This window comes from Poecile atricapillus, chromosome 1, assembly GCF_030490865.1.
Source record: "Poecile atricapillus isolate bPoeAtr1 chromosome 1, bPoeAtr1.hap1, whole genome shotgun sequence".
NCBI lineage: Eukaryota > Metazoa > Chordata > Aves > Passeriformes > Paridae > Poecile > Poecile atricapillus.
In genome coordinates, this window is record NC_081249.1 from 76,795,942 (window position 1) to 76,818,705 (window position 22,764).

General features: G+C 34.8%; 1 protein-coding gene across 1 annotated transcript in view; it reads right to left on the minus strand.

Moving 5' to 3' along the window:
• The window catches only part of CNTN5 (contactin 5), a 310,963-nt gene that overhangs the window by 164,457 nt on the left and 123,742 nt on the right, over positions 1–22,764 (minus strand). Inside the window, exon 5 of the mRNA XM_058846829.1 lies at positions 13,836–13,931. Within this exon, the coding sequence (XP_058702812.1) occupies positions 13,836–13,931 (96 nt within the window). The remainder of the gene's footprint in view (positions 1–13,835; positions 13,932–22,764) is intronic.

A 22,764-nucleotide genomic window follows, 5' to 3' on the forward strand; every position in this document is an offset into this window, starting at 1 on the left:
AAAATGCTGTTTAATCACTTATTCCTTTTTATTCTATTTGTATATTTGATCTTTGATAAGTACAGTAATCTGAATTTTGCTGAATTTAGTGTTATTCCTTGCAATCCATTTCTCCACTGCACTTTTTGATGTTCATTCTGTGCTTTGCAGTAATTGTAACCTTTTGCAGGGGCCATTCTTAAATGCTAAATATGTCTTTCTTTACTCTAGGTCACTCACACATTCAAAAAAATAAAATTTAATTTGATACATATTCTGAGTAACCTTTTCATGTAAAGAAATGTTTAGACATACTTTAAGGCTATTTTAGGAATATATTATATTCTTTTATGTAAACAAAGAAGATGTTTAAATGACAGAAATTTATGGGGGAAAAAAAGCTGATGGGAGAAACAAATAAATTTGTGATAATATTTGAAAGAATTTTTTAAGGAAGACAAACACTGGAACAAACAGAAACAAAATACAAACAGAAAATTCTGACAGCAAGGTAGAAAAACCAGATAGAAAGTTTAAAAATTATTTTTAACGCAATTAAGGGATTTTAAACAACAACTCTGTTATTGATATTAATCTATTTTTAAGGTAGGAATGGAAATCAATACTTATGTAGAAAAGTCCTGAATGTGCCATATAAATTGATGTTCTATGATTTATAATACACCAGGTAATATAAATGCCATTGTATACTGTTATTTGTGGTGAAAAGTAGAAAAAAAATTAAGTGCTAAAGAACAATAAAGTTGAATAATGTAAATAATTGATATTAGAGAATCACTATTGAAACAATTGAAACATCCACAGCCAGCAGGAGCAGGGCAGTGACCGTCCCCCTGGACTCGGCACTGCTGAGGCCACACCTCAAATGCTGTGCTCAGTTCTGGGCCCCTCAGTGCAAGAAAGACATTGAGGGGCTGGAGCGTGTCCAGAGAAGGGCAGCGGAGCTGGGGAAGGGTCTTGAACAAAAATCTTAGGAGGAACCTGAGGGTGTTTAGCCTGGGGAAAGAGAGGCTCAGGGAGATCTGAGTCTCTGAAACTATCTGAAAGGAGATTATAGCCAGGTGGGGGTCAGACTCTTCCCTCAAGCAATAACTGAAAGGATAAGAAGAAAAGACCTCAGGTTGTGCCAGGGAAAGTTTGAATTGAGTATTAGAAAATCTTCACCAAAAAGGTTCTTGAACATTGGAACAAGATTTCCGGGGAAGTGGTGAAATTGCAAACCCTGCAGGTCTTTGGAAGTCATAAAACCATGGCACTTAGGGTTGCTGGATTCTATGATCTTAAGGGTCTTTTCAAATCTAAATTACTCTATGATTAGTAATTTCCAAAGACAAGAATTAGAGTTAAATTTGGTCTATCATTAGAAAGGGCAATCAAGAAGATGCACATCATTACAAATACATCTGTTTCAATCTTAGATGAAGTAGTGAGAATATGAGACTTGATTAATATCCAGTTTTAAAATCGAGGTATAACTAACAATATTAGAAGAAAGTGTATTTAGTCTAACTAAGTTTTATAATTTTTGTATTTCCCAAGAGAACAAAGTTTCTGTAATGTGTCTAGAATTCAAATCCATGTTTTATAAAAGAACATGTTGACTAAAATATTTAGAATAACCTCAAAATTAACTTACTGTGCATTGCAGGGAATAAAAGCTGACAGCAAAGCATGATCAAGAAGACCAGATGCGGAATTCTTTGTTCTCTATTTTTGACCATTTTAAGAATTAAAAGAAACCTATGCAGTTGTAGTCACTGATCTACAGGAAATATAAGGGCAAATATACAGAACAAATCACTTTTATACTCTGATTTGGATAGCTTATTATTATTGGAACCTACATAATGATGGAAATGTGTTGAATCTACAATGCAAGTTGTTTCTTGACAATTTGAATGAACAAGAATTCTGTGGTAATGCTTAACTAACTATTACATTCATATGAAAAGTGTGGCACTGGAAAAGAATGAGTATATTGTTTAATGCTAGGAAAAAATCACTGTGTAGACTATATGTGAATATTATTTTCTCTGGCAACACATTCAACAGAATTTATTTTTTTTTCCTTTTTTTTTTTTTTTTCATTCACACTTTATGTGTCTCTTGTTCTCTGACCATGCTGTGACACTTGATTTTCTCTACAATATAATGGCACTGGTGATAGTTACTTCAGCATGCTCTGTTTTTTAAGTTTGATGCACTGGTGACTACAATGAAAAATCCTCCTTCAGAGGTTTGTCACTTGTAGTGAACCCAGAGTCCCAAGGGGACGACTGCTTTACATGAAATTTTCATTTAATGGCTACTACAATGATGCCAAGAGATAATGCATTTTGTAGGCATAACTAGGACATTTTTCAGATCAAAAAACCAAGAAGTAATGTTTGGATGATGATCATGCAAATTTATAGAATATTGTTCTGTCTTAACTCTTTTTCAGCAGAGAGATGCAAAATGTGTAACTTTCCTTATTCAGCAGAATAAACTCTGTCAAGCAGATTCTGTAATTTGGCTACAAATACTCACTAGTACTTCAATTATAATAGTATCAGTCTCTCAAGGAGTTTTTATATATGTTTTAGTTCAGTTTCTTGTACTTACAAGAAAGAAAGCAATTTAAATTTGTCCCTTTACACCTCAGTCACCTTGATTCCTAATGCCAGGAAAGATTAATAGCAGAAGAAACATTTCTTTAACAAGATTTAAATTCAGGCTTCTGGGTATAGAAATGAAAATAAAAGGCAACTAGAGCTCTAGTTTGTCCTTCAAAACACTCTTTTTAAGCAGAATTCACCAGTCTTCACATATAGTTGTCATAGGAATTGTACTGTGAAAACCTGGGTACTTGGAGTCTGTACTGTTACTCTTGTATGACTGTACACACTGAACTTAAGACACAGCCCACTGCCCCTCTGTTTTATATTCTCTTGATATTAAGTGTTTTAATACAAATATAAAGGCTTTTGCTGGGTCTATCTGAGGGTCAGTGTTTGGTGAATTCCACCTTGGACATGAGACAATATGATTGATGAATGTTTTGCTTCTTTGGTCCTAGAGTACTTATTACCCTAAGGTCTCAAATGAATGGCATTGCCATTATCATCACTTTCATTTGAGAATACCGAAGAAGATGGAAGGAAGTGACTTTCCAGCAGTCCTGAATCAAGCCACAGTCAAGTGGATATCTCCACTAATACATAATTATTTTAATTTCTAGTATCTGCTCCTCTCCCCACCAGCTCATTTTACATCTACAAAAAATGCCAAAGCACACACACAAAACATTACAGCCAGTGAATCCTTAGGACCTTTTTGGATTCACATTGGAGACAGGTACCTCATCTTCCCTCCAAATATGATTTTCAAATATGTAAAAAAAGCCCAAAAAATAAAATAGCGGTATAAATCTCATAATCTCCCAGATGTTAAAGGTCTAGTGCTCGTCTCCCTCTCGGTATATTTGCTAGGTTGAAATGTACCAAGGGACAGACCAGCCATGACATTTTTCTGAACTTAATGGAACTGGTGAACATATGCCTCAGAGAACAGCATAAAACCAATTTTATAGTCCACAAAATAAAAATTTTACATACTAAGAATGATGGTGACAGATGACTTTTTCCACCTTAATTAAAAAATAAAGTGCAGATGAAGGGGAAGAAATATGTCACATTAGCAAATTGCTCCAGAACGCTGATATTGCTGTTCAACCATGTTGTACAAATAAATCACCACAAATAATGTCAGCAACAATAAATCATTTAAAGTGTTACAATGTTGAGAATGTAACTCCTACCTGTTTCTACATACAGATATTACACTGCTGCATCCCTGTGCACACTGTTCTGCACTACTGGAAACCCAGTGAACTGCTTCCACCCATATTCTAGTTGTCACATAATTATTATTGAGACATAATATGTAGCCTTCTGCTGTCTTATTTTTAGCCTGGACTAGTATCCCAGGATTACGTATCTCTTCTTCAAACTCTTAGCAATAGCAGTCAAAGTGAAATATTATATATACATATGATGTGTCCCATTACACATACATATCACAAGGAAGAAGAAAGTATTTGTACAACTCCTCTGTTCTTTTTGTTTACTTTAAAGGAAATAACATTAATTAAATAATGGGAACAGCAGGCAGTCCTTCACTCTTCTGCTGACTATGTGCATAGTTTTCAGAAGCCTTATTTTGTTTTTTGAAATCTATTTTCATTTAGGAATAGGAAAGAATTGTGATATGATGCCTGAAGATTTTTAGCTTTTTCATATATTTGTAGTTTTGTAGATTTATAATACATAGCTCTGTAGTTTGTAACATTTCCTTACACTTTAGAACAGAAGTTACCCTTTCTCACACATTATGTCAACATTTTCAAAATTCTGTTTGGTTTTATTTTCAAGGAAAACAGCTTCTAGTTAGAACATCCTGAACATCCCAGCACTTGGGAGACATAACAAGATATAGAGCTAAGAACCCAAATGGAGCAGGTCCCAGGGTGGATTACCTGGACAACCGTTCTCCCATTGGATGTACTTGCTAGATATACTAGTTAGTTAATCTTACAAAAATGTAAAAATCCAATCCTGTGTGTGCACATAGGTATATTTTGTGCACTTGAAATCTTTCATTAAAAGACTACCCTTTATGTTATCAATTTTAATACTGTTTGGAAAGTTTTCCTTCCAATTCTAGACAACAAAAGTAAAGTCACAATATCTGAATTGTACATCAATGCAACTTTAGTTTTTCTTTGATGTTATGTTTTCTTTCTAGATCATCCACTGTTATCTTCTGTAAAATAGGTAGTGCTTCTTCCTTCTTGCTTTTGGTAGAGATAAAAATAGACTCTTCAGGGTTGAAACTAGCTTGCTAAATTCCTGTAGGACTTTATGCTTCTGCTGGAAAAGCCAAGCTGACAAATTCTTTATCAATATTACCTAAATCCTTCCTTCTATCCTCCCTTCCAACTCCTGAATTTTTATCCCTGCAGTCTCCTATAGGACATTTTCTCACTTATTGAAAGAGGAAAATAGCATGCAAATTAATGCTTCAATAAACCAATAAATTAAGTGAAATTTTCTGGTTGCAGGTTTTCCACTCTGGGGCAGCAGCATCAAAACAACAGGAACTGTATCCACTGGCTAAGGAAGTCATCACAATGATTCTAACAGTATTGAAACAAAGCATGAGAACATGGGAGAGAGAAGTGAGCAATCAAATAATCAGAATTAAGTGTGGTATTTATTAAATTGTTAAAAAGATGTAATTTTGATCATAAAAAGTCACTTTTTCACTATTATTGCTATGGAAAACATATTTTGTGTAAGAAAATATAGAATGTACATGTGCTGCTGCACAGTGATTCAGATCTGCTATTATCTGATTGCCATCTGAACTCTTAGGATAATATGCTTATACCTATACAGTCATTTTCTCCTTGAAAAATCCAAGCATTTTCCTTTAACATATTTAATATTAAATTATAGCTACCTTGATGCCAGTCATAATTGTATTGGCTAGGAAAAAACCCTATAATACATCTATCTATCTATCTATCTATCTATCTATCTATCTATCTATCTATCTATCTATCTCCATATATATAGGAGATATATAGGTGTATATATTTCTAAATAATTTCTAGCTTCCCCTTTGAAAAGAAAAAGAAAAATGCAAACTAGATATCCCAACCATAATTGTTTTAATATCACTTAATTTATTTGGAACAATCTTCCTGAACTGATTAAATCAGACTTTATGAAAATCTATGTCTCATTAAGCTTTGTATCACCTCAAATGGTTGTAAGTTCACTTTCATACTTAGGAAATAAGGAATAACTGACTTTATTATATAGGGCAACTTATTAATGGAATCTGACTGAACTCAGATGAGTTCTGTCCAAAGTTTGCTGCTTTTGAATCAAAACTGGTCTCCTAACATTTACAGTAGTCATCTCTACAGGAATCACCATTGAATTCAGCTAATCATTCCTAATGTGGGAAGAATTGCATTTTCTGAAAACTCCACTGTTTTGATCCTTTTTTTTTACATTCTTTAAGATTTCATCACAATAGTTATGGAGATAAAAAACTAGAATCCAAAGCCTAAGAAGCAGATAATTTCTCGTTTCTTTCTCCTTCTTCTGTTTCCTATTGTTTCAGCTGTCTGCCCAGCATTGTATTTCTGGCTTCTTCTCCTTAGTTACACAGATTAGCATGTGCATTCTCACTCTATTTGTGATATGGAGAGATAATTAGGATTAATTAGGAATTTTCTACTTTAAACAAAATGAGCTTCCTGACATTTAACTAACTGATATGTTTGTGAAATGGTATTTTTCCAGGCATCAGCTCAGTAAAGCATTGCATATAAACAGCAAATGGATTTTAATGGGAAAGTTACTGTGGGCAGATTGGCTCTGGGTGAGCCTTGCACCTCTGAAATGGTAACTGCTGTATAATACATCAGTCTTAAATCTATGAACCTTGGGCTGCTGCTGTTTTACAAACTGTGCAACCATTGCCACAGAGAGCTTTTGTGCAATGCTTTAATTGATCTTTTCAACACTAGATGCGGAAAAGCGGATGTGATACCATGAGGATCCATCTCGGTTAAACCTGGCAGGACAATGCTGTCTGGTTTAACCCCTAGACTAAGAGGTTCCTGATAGTTATGTCTAATTTGTTGGGACATATCAGTAACAGGCTAGTAACTTGTCTTGAGGGAAGAGGAGCTTTCCCACTACAGAAACTTTTCATCGTTGTCCTATTTGTCAAGCTGTAAACAAATATTCACATGCAGTTGGTGCCTGAGAGGAAATAGTGCATGAGCCTGAGGGCCAACTCACTCCACATATTTTTAAAATTAATTAATCTCTCATGCTTTCTCACTCTTTTCTTGGTATCTCCTTTCACTTTGTTTCTCCTGAGCTGTCAGCTGGGGTAATATTTGTAGACACTACTGTGACTGTGAAATTACAGCACACATCCCCTAAGCAGAGCACTGTCAGGGCTGCCCCCATCACCATTGTTGTGTGCTGCCTTAATTGGGCAAGGTCAACCATCTTCTTCTCACTACATTTTCATGGTCCCTGAGGGGAAAAACAGCTCTAGTGAGTGATCCAGTGACTGTAGGGACATAGAGCTTGCAGTTTCTAGTGTAAGTTATTGTGTTATTTGAAAGAACTACTAACATTTTTGAGAAGGTGTGGAACATTTTTCAACAGTGGTAATATCTGGAAAATTTTGTGGTTGGTTTGTTTTTTCTTTTTTTTTTTTTTTTTCCTTTTAATACTTACAAGTTCCTTGGAAGAATTTACTACAGTTGGACCAGTAATGCATTTTTGTTAATTCATTACTTTCAAATTATAAAAAAAACTGCAACAAACCAACCAAACAAAAAAGTTGAAAACCCAGAAAAACCCACCAAAACTCCAACAACTATGCAAGAAACCCAATGAAGCCAAATAAAAAAACGAGAGAAAATCTATACTTATTTATCTGTACACCTCTTATACAGACATTGTCTGGAATTTGGGGCACATGCAATCATTAAAATGCAATTAAAATCTAATAACAACACATTGCCAACAGACTGGGAGTAACTTAACTCTGGCAAATACAGCGTGTTAAAATGCTACCCTAAAGAAAATTCTGTAATTCCCAAACTCTTTAATTCCATATCCTTAGATGAATGCCTTCAACAAGATTGAGGAAGGAAACCTTAAAATGTGCTTCAGGGAAGTCAGCAGCAAAATTACTGGTCATGTATTGAGTAATGAAAATACCATAGAAGAAAAAAAGTTAATTGCATTTTTTCATTCCATAATGAAAACTACAGGCATAGTCATCAATCAGTTGCACAAATAAAGAACACAGATTCCTATGTCTAGACTGCTTTTGAAACTTTCATGGCTAATAATGCTAATTTGCATGGACATTATCATTAAAGAGAATATCCATGGCCCCTGACATTGCTCAACATAGGAATCTATGTTTATATTATAAAACAATAATAACAACAACAACAATAAAATCCCCAATCCCCAAATGCTAGTGTTCCTTTCAATCTCACTTTTGTTAGTAGAAGAGGAAGAATACTGGAGCATTGGGCAGTTCTACCTTCTCGGCAATTCTAGCAGTTAGGAAGAGATGATAATTGTTCACAGTGAATGTGACATGTTCTACTTGCCATCACCAGCTTCATACATATTGACCTCTGCAAACTGAGAGAAAGTACTGAGTGATTAGTAAGCTCTGTTTAGCTCATGGGAGATTCATGGCTAGAGGCATGACCTGTCCAGCTGTTTTGGTAAACTGGGAGTGACCAGTGCTTTGATAGGTACCAGCAAAAGAATTCTGCCTTAATCTCAAGGCAACTGGAGAGATATCACTTTCACCAACATATTGGCCTCTCCTGTGAGTAAATTATTTAGCTTTCTATGCTAAAGTTTATTTGAAAATTCAGATTTGAAGAAAATAAAAATATATAACAGAAAAGAATCTGGATGTTACTTTTCTGTTTAATACATAATATTGTTTAATACAGTATGAGCCATGGTCAGGAAGAAATCTCACCTGTTCTGACAGGTTGACATGATGAAGAGCCTAGAAAGGGATGGAGCATCAGAAATCTAAGATATTGAAGTCTTGCTATGATTTTGAAGAAACAGGTAAAGACTAGATCTACATATAGGACAGAAGTTCTCTGATGCTGTGGACTGAAATGCCACTGTTGGGTGATCCTGGGACTTAATCCATAGCCTTAAAATAACCTTGTGACCTTCAGCTACATATAAACAGACATCTAAGAATTGTATTCCCAAAATCAGCATAGTAAATTTAGATCTAGAGGGCAGAATCCTCTGGATTCTGATCCTTCAGAACAGAATTTTCTATGTCCTGCATGTAGATACCTGAGCCAATTACCTGAGAACAAGCTAATGAGCACACTGAGAGCAGTCCAGCCCAAATATAACCATCTTGTTATCATAACTAATTTGCCTGGAGATGTCTACTGGCCATTCTCTACCTGAATGGGGTGACTTAGAGCCTGTCTTATTATTTCTATGTATATTTGTGCAGTGTTCAAACCAGGCCAGTTCTAAGGCTATATTGCACTTCAGTTGGACTTGGTTTCCAACCAGTAGTGAAGCTGCAGTCCAAAGCTGCAGATTTTATGCAAATGCAGCTTTAAGATTCCTTTAGCAGACCCTGAACAGTAAGAAGTGATACATTTGTGTATAATTACAAAGTGGATTTCTGAGTATGCCTGAAGTACACATAAATAGGAGCTTAGAATGACTTAAAGAAACTTACTTTTGTGTGAGTTTCTCCAATTAATATGAGGATCAAGACAACTGTGTAGGTAATAGAAGAACTGGACAAAAAATTTCTGGCCCACAGTAGCAGGAATTTTTTAGCAGCTTGCTTGTTTAGCAACACAGCCAGATATGGACTTGAAGGACTGTGATCCCCACGGCACTGGCATTAATCATCTTTGATGGAACATTTCTCTTGAAAAGTGGTTTTCTAACAGTAAAGGAGAAGTCTAAAAGATGCAGCTTACAGCACAGTTTCCAAACTTTATAAGATTAGCTTTGCCCTTCAGAAAGAGATTAAAAAAGTTACAGTTTAACATCTGTACAGATGTTACATGCTGCAGATAGATTATGTAGGAGAGCTCCCTCCAGACGGCAGCATCCCTCCGAGGCAGGACAGAGCACACATCTGCCTTTCCCTGTGTGCATCAGAGCTCTACTCATTCTAACAATGGGAATCGTCGTTCTCCATTAAGCTCATACTGAAAGCCTTGAATAAAAGCCTTAAAAAGCTCAGCTGAAAGTATTAATTCTGAGGGAAACATGTAAATCTGGATGAAAACTTCCATTCATTTTTAATCTTGCTATGGAAAACCTTGTAATTAAGATGATTAAATGACTGAATAAAACCCTATATTTACATCCTTTAGAATACCACAATGAAAAACCATAATCCTGTTTATGGAAAGAAAACAGTAGAGGCATTTTAAATTGGAAACATCAAACAAAGCTTGTTATTTAAGCAGCAAGTAATTAATGTAACTCTTGCTTGGCAAGGACAACTAAGAGTTAACTGCCTAGGAAACCCCTCTTGGAGAAAAGAAATAATTGGGAAGAATCAGATATTGTGTTTATGGAATAAAAAAAAAAAAAAAGATAAAGTGTTATGTTTATGAATGATCAAGTTATTCACATTTAATATATTTCACAGGGGAGAAGTTAAGGATTAGCAACAAAAACATTGCTAGTGGGAAAGCTTCTGGAGTAGTCACATCAAAATGATACAGGACTCCCAAGGAAGTCAGAGGCAGCATTTTTTATGAGCATTGGTCCAGGAAAAGCAGGAGGTGACAATCTCTTGGTGCCTGTTTGACAAAAGGAATTGGCAGAAAAATTTTTTCATTTAATATATTTTCCTTCACCATTCTGAAGCAGTGGATAATGTCTCTCCAAAAAACCTCCTTCAGTTTTTTGCCTTGCTATTTCTCAGCAAAGATGACAGTAATTTAAAAAAAAAAAAAACTAATTTATTAAAATAAAGAGATAATTTTCTCATTTGAATCTGCACTACTGAATTTTCAGGATCTATTTCAGGTGTGCTTATCATCCCACATTCCTCCTTGTTTTCACTGTAAAATATTTGGACAACAATCTAATGAAATCCTATATGAACAATATAAATACATCAAAAGTTTGTGTATGTTTGTATGTTTAATGCATTACCTCTTGATAATATATCCCAGCATAAATAAACAGAAATCAAGTCTATATGCATATGAAACTGCATTTCTGATTAAAATCTTGTCAAAAGAAGTTAGTGTAGTATTTTTTTTCAGTCAGTGGTGCTTTGCAAAGGCTTTCAGATTTTTTCTAAAATTGTATTCTGTAAGAATGGAATGTAGGTACTATTCAATCAAAAGTATTTGCTTTATCTTCCATTTGAAAACATGTTAATAAAACTAAATTTCTCTTAATACAGTGCTCTTTTGTTAAGTCATCTGTCTTTTCCCACGCTGATAATGCCATTGTCTAAAAGGGCTCAAGCTGAAGCTCTTGAGCAAGTTCAAATGCAGTTATTGACTGGAGAGATTGAGGAATGGGATTCTGTTGAAGGACAAATTGCTTATGAGGTTGTGGAGAATTATTAGGCTTGATATTGTATCATGGATATATCTCATGTGATAAGTAAGTGAAAATTATTTCTAAAGGTGCTGATCAATGTAAATAAATCAATATCGCAAAGCTTGCAGTGTTCATCCACAAAAATTTCTCTATCATCAAAAACACTCCCATAACTCCTGGTCTTGTTAATTTGAGATGTTCAGACATTGCAAACATGCTCTGAATAGCCTTTAGCTTAGATGTATCCACTATAATGTCTTAAGATCCACTTGAAAATTTGTCTCCTGGGTGATTTTAATGTTGAACATTTCTTAGGGCTATTTAGAAGATAACAGCACCTTTGCGAATCAGACACAGAAACTAAAATGGAGTACCAAGAAACTGAATGCTTAAAAAAAATTTTAGATGTTCCTGCACAACAAATCTTTGAAGTACTCTGCTTGTCAAAAAACCTTTTTACCTGCAAGTTTCGTATTTGTTGCTTAATTTCAGAATTAAATTCATACATTTCCCTCTGAAATTTCAGGTTTTGTCCAGAATTATTTTTTACAAATGAGCTCTGATCTGACAGTCAGCTTTCATTAATGTCTTGTATTTTATTGACAGGGCTTTGTGGAATGATTTATTTTTGAAACATCACTAGGCCTGTGGAGGTAGCTCTCCCCTTTCCAGGGAGACTCCAGCCATTGTATTAATACCACCTGCAGTCCCACTGCAGTACCACAAGTACTTACTGGCCCTCAGTACTTTGCAAGTAAGGAGCTGGAAGCAAATTGCCTGTGATAGAATCACAGAGTCATTTAAGTTGGAAAAGACCTCTAAGATCATTAAGTCCAAGCTTCAAGCCAGCACTATTTCCATCAACAAACCATGTCCTTAGGAGCCACATCTACACACTTTTTAAATACCTTCAGGAATTCTGACTCCACCACGTCCCTGAACAGCCTGTTCCAGTGCTTGACACCCCTTTGGATGAAGAACTGCATTGCATTACGGAATGAATAAAAGAAAGGGAGGCCAAGTCCCCTTCGCATTGATAGGTGCTTGTGTTTCCATCTGCATATCAGTGCAATTTTTCAGCTTTTCTTGATTACTCCATCACTCTGTAAAACCTTTTCTGGCTTAGCTATGGTGAAAAAACTATGCCAACAGAGGATAAAAATATTTTTCTGGAAGTAATTTTCCTGCTGGCATAGCCTACTGGTACTCAAACAATATAAATTAAAACAACTGAATGCTGTTTTTGAGCACTGTAGTTTGCACAGCAGGGGTTTTGCTGTCCTGGTAATGAAAATGAAAGATACTAGTTTCCACTATCAAAGGCAATATCTGTATTACAGTAGAATACTGTGTTAAAATCTAACTAAATAAAACTCAGAAGCATAATTTTAGGAAAAGAATTCTAAATATTTTGATGATATATAAATAATATATGTATTTTGTGGAATGGCCACTGTTAAATGGTGTACAACACTTTCCCTCTTGATTGATGTCCTTCTATCCTTTTGTTCTCAGTTTCTTTGGGGAAATGAAATTCAGATGCGCTGCTGAAACCATTGCTCACTTTTTTTGCCTACACCTTTTCCCTCTCAGTTTACTTGTCACTATCAGGCCTTAAACCTCATCTCAATTGCATCATATAGACTGCAGTGTCAAACTCAGAAAGAGATTGTAAAGGCACCCACAAGAGGATCTGCTCAGAAGGGAGAAGAGCAGAGAGATGGCACTGATAACTGTAATACAGCAATAACAATCCTTGCAGTATAATATGGCATACTGTATACTACATATAATAGTATATATATACTATAGTATAATATACCATATGCAGTATAATATAATATAATAGATACTGAACACATTTCTCTAACAGAAACTCAGAAGAGATTTTATGTTCTGAGGATCTTCCATCTGCAATATTACTTCAGGCCTAAAATTTGGAGTAGAAAAATCCCTTCAGTACATTCCTCATTTCCCAGAGAAGAAAAGGATAGGCTATAGTATATCTTCTGAAAAACAAGATATTCTGTCTAGCATTGTGTCTCCAGGTGTCATATGACATGCAAATATAAGGATGTACCTAGCTGTCTACAGACTTTGCGGGAGTGTCAATTTGAAAAGCAAAAAAGTAACCGCTCTGGAATACCTATGTTTTCATGTGGGAATCCATAGGCATTTCATAGAATTTATGTTAATTCTGACTTTTAGCAATGATGCAGTTTTGTGAAACTAAGTTATACAGTGAAAGGAAGCAACTAAATCATGCCTTTACTACTGAAAAGGAAATGAAATTCGTATTCAACAAAAGTATCATGACATTTGAATTTGCAGCAATTTCTGAAGGCTTCTAAACGCTAAAAGCAATCTTCTGTGACATCAAAGCAGCATATTCACCATGATAGGATGGAGACTATTGTCACATTCAAGTTCTACACTAGGAATTAGGCAGTCTTGTAACAGAAACTCTTCTGTTATTCATTGGCATTTGCAATATGTAAGTTTAAATTAGTCCTTTGATACTCCAAAAACTGCCAGAAGAATGGTGGATACCTCATCTATGAAGTTCCACAATCAAATACATATTGTATCTAAAATCCTGGACGTCCAATAATGATGAAACTGTAAAGGAGGAGCATGAATACAAGCTGCAGCCTACTGTACCTGGAGAATGAAGTGGAGGGGAGCACATCAGAACAACTCCTTGACCTTCACGTACAGATACAGCACTTCTTGTCCGACCGCTAAAATTTCCCAGATCTATCAAAAGAACAGAGCATTTTAGTTACACACCAAAGATTTTAAATTTTGTGGCTACTGTGACTTGCATTTTATTTCCTCTTTTAAAGCTGACTGTTCTTTTTTTCATACCTTGATCGATAATAGAAAAATAAATCTATTTCCATTACAAAAAATTCTATGTTTTATCAGCACTTTATTCCTTTTTTAGTGCACTTGCATACAGTATAAAAAAATATGCAGCAGACTATATATATATATATATATACATATATGCCATTTACAAATTCATTTAATAGTGATATTATTTCTTTTTACTATATTCTGCTTGATTTTCTCCCTCAGTAGAAGGGATTCATGCACAGTGAAAAAGAAGAAATCCAACTGGAGGGAACACCTTGACTAACATACAGACTGATGATGCTGCAGATGCCACTTGGACAGCACACAGAGCACATGGTTATGACAGAAAGGAAAATCAAAACTTTGGTTCTAAAACCAAATCTACTCTCTAGCACATTTACTGTTTTCACATACTTTCCTTCTGATTTCTCTGGTGCTATAAGCCCAAACCAACTGTGGGTAAACATGTTTTCCCTCCAAAAGTTTCTCTCCATCAGGGAAATAAGAAACATTCCATTATTGGAACACAAATTTTTTGAATAAAACTGTAGGACACTGCTATGAAGAGTTCACTGTGATTATTTAAAGCCTCTCAACCAGAAGATCCTATTATTCCATTTACCACACAGAACACAGAACGTTGGTTCATATTTGGGGTGGATAGTTACGCTATAGTATTTGTATCTGTAGTAAAGGGATATAAGAGTTCAGTTCTGCCCTCAGACTGGTGTCTTCATCCATTCCTCAGAGCCAGTGATGGTGTTTAAAACCTCTGTTCTCTCAGGGGCTTTCTAGAGACATTTCTATCTGATGTGGATCAAGGTGAAGAGAGTAGCAACAAGATATCTTTGAAAAGGATACAGCAGCTTCAGCAAGCATTAAATGAGGATCAGAAATATGAATATATTGGGCCAGTGGGAGCTTCTCTCACTGACATTCAGTGATCTGTAGCAATACCTCCTAATTTCTGCTCAGAGCCCAGAGTGCTGGGATGAGTCAGACACCACCAAACACTTTGAACAGGTGGAGCAGAATTATTCCTACTGCACTCAGTTAGTATTTCTCTGTCGGATGCTGAAATTCCACATCTTCAGACCTAGTAGAGCATAAAACTGAAGTTCAATGATTTTTAAAAGTAGTTTGAGTTGATTTTTTTTTTTTTTTTTCACATTTCTAAATTATGTTTTGGGCACAGGAAGAATTCTAAAATTTAAATACATTTAAATTTGTGCTATTTCTGGCCAAAATAAGTTAGTGCTTTGATTTTAACAATAGGTATCATATTTGAATAGAGAAAAGGTATGTAGGGTCCAGTAGAATTTTTTTTTAAATTAGGGTTACATTACAAAACTTTGAAAACTTTTGCTAGTCAATAGATAATTAAAAATTTAAATATGGTATTACATTTTAAAATAAGCACGTCATGGGTTGTACATTCTGGAGTAATTTCTCTTTAATAGTGTCTCCTAATGCATGTTACCTGACAGGATCTTCTGCAGAAAAATAATCATTATTTGGTGTCCAGAAAATAGTGGGCTGGTACATCCCTGCATTAAAAGTTTGGATGGGAGAACACCTTGTAATTGAAACTTTTCTTAGTTAAGGCCTCAGGTAATCAAATGTTATTTTCCTATTAGTGATAGCCACCTTTGGATACCTTTTTTTCCATTTCCTGCTTTGATTGCATCCTGTAATGGAAAAATATACATTTTTTTCACCAAAACCCAAATATATTCTTTCTTTTTTTAAAACATATGTATGACTCAAGTTTCTATTTGTTCAAAACAATTATTTTCAAACTGAAGGAGGAAAGTATAAAAGAGCTTTGAATTTCAGCTGGTTTTGGCTATCTGGTTGCTCTGAACTGGATTTCTTGTTAGCATACTGCAGAAAAAGGATTATCAGGTACAAAAGCAGGTATTTAGCTGCAAAACAAATAAATGTAGAAAAGCTTAAAAGGAAGGAAAGGTGAAGGATCATGCTTGCAGTTTCCCAACATTAAAGTAATAGGCCCAACAAGGAAAAATCAAATTAACGGAAAATTTAATTACTTTATTGTAAATCTAAGCCATTTCATATCTAACCACATTGAAAAAAAGCAGCTACTAAAAATTTAAACAAACCCCTTTCATTTCACTTTAAAACTCTAAAGAGGTAGATAATAAGAGAAAGGGTCAACAGAATCCAGCTTTGGAGGGGGGAGCTGTAACCTCTCACACAGCGACACCAGCCTTGGGTTGAGTATTCTTGCCGCAGTGTACACCTGTAACTTGTGTGACATGTCAGAATGCCCCACACAGAACGAGTCTCTCCTTCATCTTATTGTGATGTATATAGTCAATTGATAAGAAAATGCCTTCTTGTGCTCCATCTTTTGCCCTGAAAGATTAATTTACTCTTATCTCTGTGCTAGTGGCAGAGGTGATAACACATACTATGTTATTTTCAAAGCAGTTCCTGGGGTTCAGCTACATAACTCCCATACTCTTTAACATAAGAAACAGCACTGACCACTTCGAAAAAATGTAGTTAAGTGCCAGCCACCCTGTCTACTGTAACTTACTATTAACAATATATATGCAAAACACTCAAAAAACATTTAGATGGAATGCAAGTGACAAGAGTAACCAAATTTCCTTTACTGCTAAGAAATTGGTCAATTAAAATTTTTTATATAGTGTCACTAGCCTACAACCTGTGAGAGGGGAGTGGTGTCCTCTGTAAAAGGGAAATAGGAGAGAAATTCCATACTGATGATGCCAGCCATTAAACCAAATCAGTTTGGTGCAGTTTTCTGGACATCAGATTTATACTGCAAGTGTATTTACATTAGCACAGTGTAGTATTTGATCTTTGAGAGAAGTTATAAACTTGGGAAAATAATTTATATATCTGATCTAAAGGATCTGCCAGGTAGTGCAGTTCTCTTCACAATGGCTATTCCCATGCTTTGGATATGAGCTAAAACATGGATTTCTCTCAGCACTTATACCCATGTATTGATTTGCACTGTGGAAGAATGACACCACCACGAGACTATCAGTTTAAATAAGACTCAGCAGAAAAAGGAACACTTCTGCAGAAACTGAAAGGGAAATAAATGAGAAAAACCTCAAGGCAGTTGAAGCAACCAAAAACCTTTTGCAGGTCTAACAACAAAATAAACATTTAAATAAAAGGGGAAATGTTCTGCCATTGATAGAAGGACTTTTACAAAAGTTGGAGCAGTTTTTATCACTTAGTGGCCTTCCAAGTCACCTTCACTGCAGTTTGGATTTTAGGTATGCACAGGAGGGATCATTCATTCACTGTGTTCATCAGTTTGCTGCAGCTAAGGGGGGAAGCAGGTTTTTGTGACCCAGTCAACAGTCGACAGATAACTGCTATGAAATTAGGATCAAATTAAAGATGAAAAACAGACCTTGTTTTTATTGTAGGCAATTATTGCTTGGTAACCTGGCATGGAAGCTCTAAAAGGCTCTGTACTTCATTATCAGTGACTTTAACCAGTCAATTTAACTTTAAAGTAGAAATTAGATTGGTGCAGAACAATGTCCTTTGCCAACTCGGTTCTGTAAGTTTAAACTATTTTATATGCAAATTTATTATGGAGTTTAAAATGGACATAATATGATATGTATTAAAATGTTTAAAGACATATTCTGAAGATACCTAAAGACAAGTATAAAGCAGGCAATATTCTTTCCAATAAGGTAAAAATAGCTCTACACAAGGCAAGATTCTTCTGTCAGGCCAAGGACAAATTTATTTATTGCATTGTCACTAAGATAGGGTAGCCTTCCTCTCCTTGGATTTGAAAGACAGGACTAAGAAATAGACCTTGAGCTGGAATTGTAGCTCTTTAAAAAAGGTAAGATTTACAGGGAAAAGAATTCCATTAAAACATGTTTTTCAAAATCCCATTATAACCTAAATCAAAAACATGATTTGACCGTACACTCTAAACAAGGGAAAATATAAATGTTCTGTTTAATAACCCACAAACACAAGCTATAGAAGAATGAAAGGTGGTATTGAAAAGATATCACGTCTGACTGTATAGGGAACTTTTACATTGGACGAATTAAACACAATACTCAGAATATCCAAAAGTCCAAGGAAATTAATAGATTATTTTATATTTACATACACTCATTTTCTAGGCATACCAGATTAAGTAGATAAAGCTGTATTAATAGAGTCACTCATTTGACCTGAGAACAACTTTTAATACTGAATTTTTTCACTACAAAAAGTGTGGAATGTGAAATGTGAAGTGATGACTGAAACATCATCTCACCATTGATAATGGGAAAAGCATGCATCTTGGACTTTCAAAAATCACATTACCATATGACTTTTAGGTGACAAGATAAGGGCAAGATTCAAACACTTTAGAATGCATCATGTTTATTATCATTGCTGCTGTTACTATTTATTACCAGAAAGGTTTTAATCCTTCATGGATCACCAGACTGACATGATGTAAAAAAGGTTTTTTGTTTTTTTTTTTTGTAAAAGAAGTTACTAAGAAGAAAACAGAAATAGTGCATAGAGAAACAATGATGCAGCTCAAGCCTGCATGACATACACCCTCTGTCTGTGTACATCTGCAGAGCCATTAAAGAGTTTGAAGGAAAGGGGGTCAATACACAGATTTTTTCAGGGAGTGCCAACAAAAGGTGACACGAAACTAAGGAAACTGGCTAAAGATTTCTCTCTGAAAATCTAAAAATCAAAGAAAGGAGAAAAGATACTGTACTTATATTTAGACTAACATCTTCAGAGTCTTTCTCAGATACTACAAAATATTTTTTTCTCAGAAAAAAAAAAAAGAAGGATCTATGAATAATGGTACTTCATGGATGTGTTCTTGGAAACAAAAGACTTTTTTATCTACCATGGTGTCAGCACTAAATTTAATGTACTATTGATTCAATAGCCCTGAACTAAATTTTCACTGTGAAAGGCAGATAAATAGTCAAATAAAGGAATTTTCTCTGTCCTTAATGATGTATTTATATTTATATAATTTTTATAAGTGATAACCATTTAAAAATACCTGGTTTACTGTTTATTGTTCTTCATTGTAGCTGTATGTCATAGCTATGTCTAGCTGGTTTACCTTTTAAGTAGAAACTTTTTTTATACTTTCTACATTTTCTATCACAGTGAGGTCATGAATCCATTAATGTGACCAAAACATTCTGTCATAATACGATCTATTAAAGAGAAAATTAACTATCCTAGTGTCCTGGTTTGGTCTGCAATAGAGTTAATTTTCTTCTTAGTAGCTGGTGCAGTGCTGTGTTTTGGATTTATATGAATAATGTTGACAAAACATTGATGTACTGGTTGTTGCTGAGCACTGATTATCTGAAATCAAGAACTTTTCAGTGCTTTGTGCTCTGCCAGTGAGAAGGGCACAAGAAGCTGGGAGGTAGGATGTCCAGGACAGCTGACCCGAACTGACCAGAGGGATACTCCACACCACAGAGCATCCTGCCCAGTGTATGAACTGGGGGGAGTTGGTCGGGAAGCACTGATCGCTGCTGGAGGACGGGCTGGGCATCAGTCAGTGGGTGGTGAATAACTGCACTGGGCATCTCTCGTCTCTCCTGGGTTTTGTTCCCCTCCTCTCTTTCTGTTTCTCATTTTTAATTACAAGTAGTATTACTATTGTTAGCACTGTAAGTATTATTTTTGTTATTATCATATTGTACTGTATTTCACTTGTTAATATATATATAAATATTTCCTAAATTTATTTATAGAATCCTGTATTAAATCTAGTACAATTATTTTTTTTTCTTTTTAATTTCTCTCCCAATTTGGATGATTTATATTTATTAATTTTTAATTATTTAAAAACTTAAACGTTTTATAAAAGACAAAAAATAGACTATTCCACATGTTTACCATGTCATACTTTTTAAAAAGAATACTATATTTCAATTAAAATATTCACTACTTGTGATCCTACACAGATTTTATATAAATTATGAATTGATATGCTTCTTCCGCTTTTTTGTCTTGTCTATAATCTAATTTTGCATGGAGGCATACTCCAGGAAGGTTGAGGAAATTCAGAGCTTTGAAGAATTTTTCCTTTTGTTTCATCTAGTTTCAATAACACCAATTAATATCATCGGCATCATAAATAAAGCTTAAATTTCCCCAGAGCCTTGATAAAAAGAGAATTTGTAAGTACTAAAATCTCCCTGAATTTCAGTAGTTCTGCATTCATGAATCCTGAAGTACTGGACCAAAGTGAATTAGAAGAAATTATTTACATACAGAATAAAATAACAAGATTATGTTGAAAACTACAGAGTTGCTATGTGATTCCAGCTGGCATGTTAAGTTCACAATAATTAGGATGTCCATGATTACACTTGTTGATGGTTATGATTAATTAGTTATAATCATTCTGTGTCTGTCAGGTTTCATCTCTTCTCAGAAGAATTATTTCAGCATGCTTCTCAGCTGTCTTTCACCTCTGCATAATGCAATTTCCAGGCAAAACACAGAATCAAGTGGAAATATTGTAGTCAAGTGTTTTTCATCCTTTCATTCTGTCATTTAAAAGCAACAACTAAAGCCAAACAAATAAGCAACCAATCTTAAGCAGCAAATGAAAAATTTTCAAATACAGATGCCAACATTTAACCACCGAAGTGGGCCAATAAATACTACTGCTTCCAGAGCCTCTGAGCAAATAGATTTTTTTCACTTTTTAGAGAAATATATGCAATATATTTTTTTAAACACATTGGTTTACATAATGTTATCTGCATCTTGAGAAACATACATTTATATTTCCAACCTTTTACACAGAAGTTCCTGACACTGAGTGCTATACTAACCTGTAAAAATCCTATACACATGATTTTAATTTCTTAATTTTTTTTCCTTTCTTCTTATGAGTCCTCCTTCCCTTTTTGTTGATTTTTCTTTTAGTCACTTTTTTTCAATTAAATTAATTACAAGCATTCAGGATATATTGCAAGCAACCTTTCATTTTGTTGTGAGTTTCTTCAACAGGATGCGACTTTTTCTTCTTTTAATTAGTAATTAAAGATCACAGCCAGTTAGGATTTTGGAAGATTAAATACAGAATGACTATCATAGTACAGTTTCTTATCTTTTGATGTGATATGAAATGGGCAGTGACAAATCTCCATATAGTTTATTGGAAAATTCCTGTGTAGGTGCTGTGGTTCACAGAAGGCTGTAACAGTAGTACACAAAAAAAACCCTTTTCTTACCCTCTGGGTGAACAAGCCATTAAAGATAACTTGATCTGTATTTCATAGAGCCAATTCATAATAGAAAGTATATTAAAACATTTCTTATACGTATTTAATACTTTTAGTTCATGGATTAGAGTCCTAAAATAATGTCTTCACTTCCACATATTCAGAAATATATTGAAAACCTTTAGTCTGAAAGATTCCTTTTCTTACATCTCTAAAATTCCAAAGCTGGCCTTGGCAAAGCTGGAATTTATCAGAAGCAAGGGTATACAAGAGTTAAGAAATTAAATTCTTCTAATGAGGGAAAGGTGGCAAAGGAAGTAAGCTTTCCCAAGTTCAGAAGTGATGACACTGAGCTCATCTAAATTAAAAACTTTACAACTTCCACAGTGTCTGCATTTGAGACTATCTTGCTGGTGTGATACAGAAAAAGAATCTGCAAAAAATAAAAGCCTGATGTCCCAGGGTCCCTGTTATGAAGATAATATGTAAGATGCTTTATAATGTTTCAGTTGCTATTTTTTCCCCCCCTCTGAATTCTTCATATTTTGTTCAGAATGTCATTATATGCATGAACTGGGTCAAACAACTGAGAACCACTGCTCAGATCTAAGGCTTGGGGAATGGCACGATTGTTGAGGTTTCAGTAACAGCTGGAGGCTTGTAGACACCATTTCCATAGGACATGACACATCAAATTCTGACTCCATTCTAGACAGGTCATTTTGCTGCACTGACTTTTCACGAGACTAATGTGTATAAATGCCTCCATACTTCACTTCTCCTTTGTCACAAAGAAGAGAAGAAGGTCATAATCTCTCAGAAATTATTTATTTGATCCTCTCTAAGAGTTGCAGTGCCCAGCATGACCTACAAGTCAATTGTGACAAGATAACTGAGTGTTTGGACACATGCAAGGAGTAAATCTGCAAGACCTTGGTCTTAGCTGAATAGCTCAACTGGAAATGAAGGCCTTCCAAGCATAGAGTGTTGCCTAGGTAGCAGGTTGTTACATATGATGCTAGGTAATGTTTTTGATAAAAGAGTTTGTGTTGGAGCATGTTATTATGCTTAATATCAAGGTGGTATCAGTCACTGCAAATCACAGTTTAGGATATAATCATGTAATTGTACAAGAGTCATCAAAGATAAGTAAATTGGCACTAGTCATCTGAGCAGCTATAAATTGCCATCTATGCACTTTCATCTTTTCAATCTGTAATCTGTAGCACATCAATTAATAGCCCTGTAAAGGTGGTCTGAACATTCCTTTAATGATCTAATGTGTTGCAAAATAATGGCACAAAATTTATTTATTTTTCTGATCAGAACAGCTAAACCTTAGAAGGTTTCATTATTTCGTAAATTCTTGGCTAAAACAGTTTCAAGTGCTTTCTAAAAGGCATTTAGTTCTCCCATCTCTCTCTTTGCATTCTAACGTTTTTCCCTATGTCACTTATTTTCTAATTCTGCAC